This window comes from Rhagoletis zephyria, unplaced genomic scaffold (assembly GCF_001687245.7).
Source record: "Rhagoletis zephyria isolate East Lansing unplaced genomic scaffold, Rhagoletis_zephyria_1.1 Rzeph_scaffold_64865, whole genome shotgun sequence".
Lineage (NCBI taxonomy): Eukaryota > Metazoa > Arthropoda > Insecta > Diptera > Tephritidae > Rhagoletis > Rhagoletis zephyria.
The window spans coordinates 1-1,473 of NW_016221916.1; the positions used below are offsets into that span (position 1 = coordinate 1).

The 1,473-nt window shown below is 39.2% G+C and overlaps 1 protein-coding gene across 1 annotated transcript; it reads right to left on the bottom strand.

The window, feature by feature from the left end:
* Positions 1-12: 12 nt before the first annotated feature.
* On the bottom strand, positions 13-1,473 carry LOC108356768 (uncharacterized; the record flags this gene model as incomplete). The annotated part of the gene is made up of 3 exons (XM_017607869.1): positions 1,107-1,473; positions 534-1,040; positions 13-474 (listed from the first exon to the last, which is right to left on the bottom strand). Coding segments are annotated over exons 1-3 (1,248 nt in total), but the record flags the coding sequence as incomplete, so codon positions are not given.

Here is a 1,473-nt window from a genome sequence, read left to right on the forward strand (position 1 = left end):
AATTTAAATAACCTCTGGTTGTTTTCGTCGTTTTCGTGTATGTGTCTTCACAGGAGGGTTCGAAAGGACTGAGTGCGTGCCTGTAAGATGTTTACGAATTTCTTCAAACCCTTTACCAGCAAACGTGTGGTTACACATATTGCATTTAATTTTGCCATCGTCCGTGTGTTCACAATGCTCCCATATAAAATTTTCGTCGATATCTGCTAATTCGTGCTCCGATCCGCTAAAGCCGCGTCCTCGTGTAACAATTCCATGCATGCGATGTAAATGCCTTTGTAAATTACTTGTGCCTTGAAAGGAAAGATTTTTCTTGCAAAAACTGCAACGCACAACGTCCTGACCAAGCCTTTTGCAATATTTCCAAACAACGCTCGTAGACGCGGATGATCGTCTGTGTCGGCGAACAATTGCGTCAGGTTCCTCCTTTACATCGGCCATTCCATTATCGTCTTCGATAATATTTAAAATTTCCTATAGTGATTATGAAATTTATTTTTAAATATTTAAGTAAGCAATGCAAAACAACTTGCCGCTTCGTTTTCGACGCGTCCAACAATATTATGCCGACGTTGCAAATGCGTTATTACGTTTGCAGTGCCATGAAAATTCATAACTTTCTTACAAAGTTTACAACGAATTCTGTGCCTTGAAAGTTTATCGCAATAGTTCCAAACGTAGCTGCTTCCCTTGCGCTCCTTGCGTAAGCGAACCGCATCGGAACTGTTTTCGCGTTGTACTTTATATATCTCTTCATCACAATTATTAATGGACGAGTCCATTTGATTGGACATCTCTGCAACTAAGTCTTCTGAATCTTCCATAACTTTTGCTGGTCCCAACTCGTGAATACTAATAACTTCGGTATGTTTTCGTCGTAGATGTTTGGCGAGATTTGCTGTATTTCCGCCACCAAAGTATAGTAATTTTTTGCATAAATGACAGCGCGCGTATCTGCAGTCTTCTTTGGTACAATATTTCCAGATAAAACTTCGGCTTGGACGACCCAGTACACTGTTATGTGTAGGCTTATTGAATTCCTGTTGTGAATATGTAATAGTTTTCTTTTAAACTTGAACTGTGTTTGAGTCGATAATGTGCGTTACCTCTTCAGTTTGATGTGACTGTCTACTTATATCGTGTGCTGCAAGCAAATGTCGGGCTAAGTTGCTAGTTTTATTACTAACACTGCCGGCACAAATAGTGCACTCTAGTTCAGTGGTACTACTACGTCTAAAATATTTCCAAACAAAACTAGGCTTGCGCCTTTCGAAATTTTTCGGATTTATGGAATCTTTTGTTGACCCTATTTGAGCAAACACCTCGTGGGTAGATGTATTTTTGAATTGGTCATTATTTCCCTCCTCGGAGGAATCAATTTCCATTTGCACAACTAAATGTACGCTGCAGCTTTCGCCAAGCAGATAATTTTTACTTATGTATTTTGCAAAGAATACCTGAAAATATTAACAA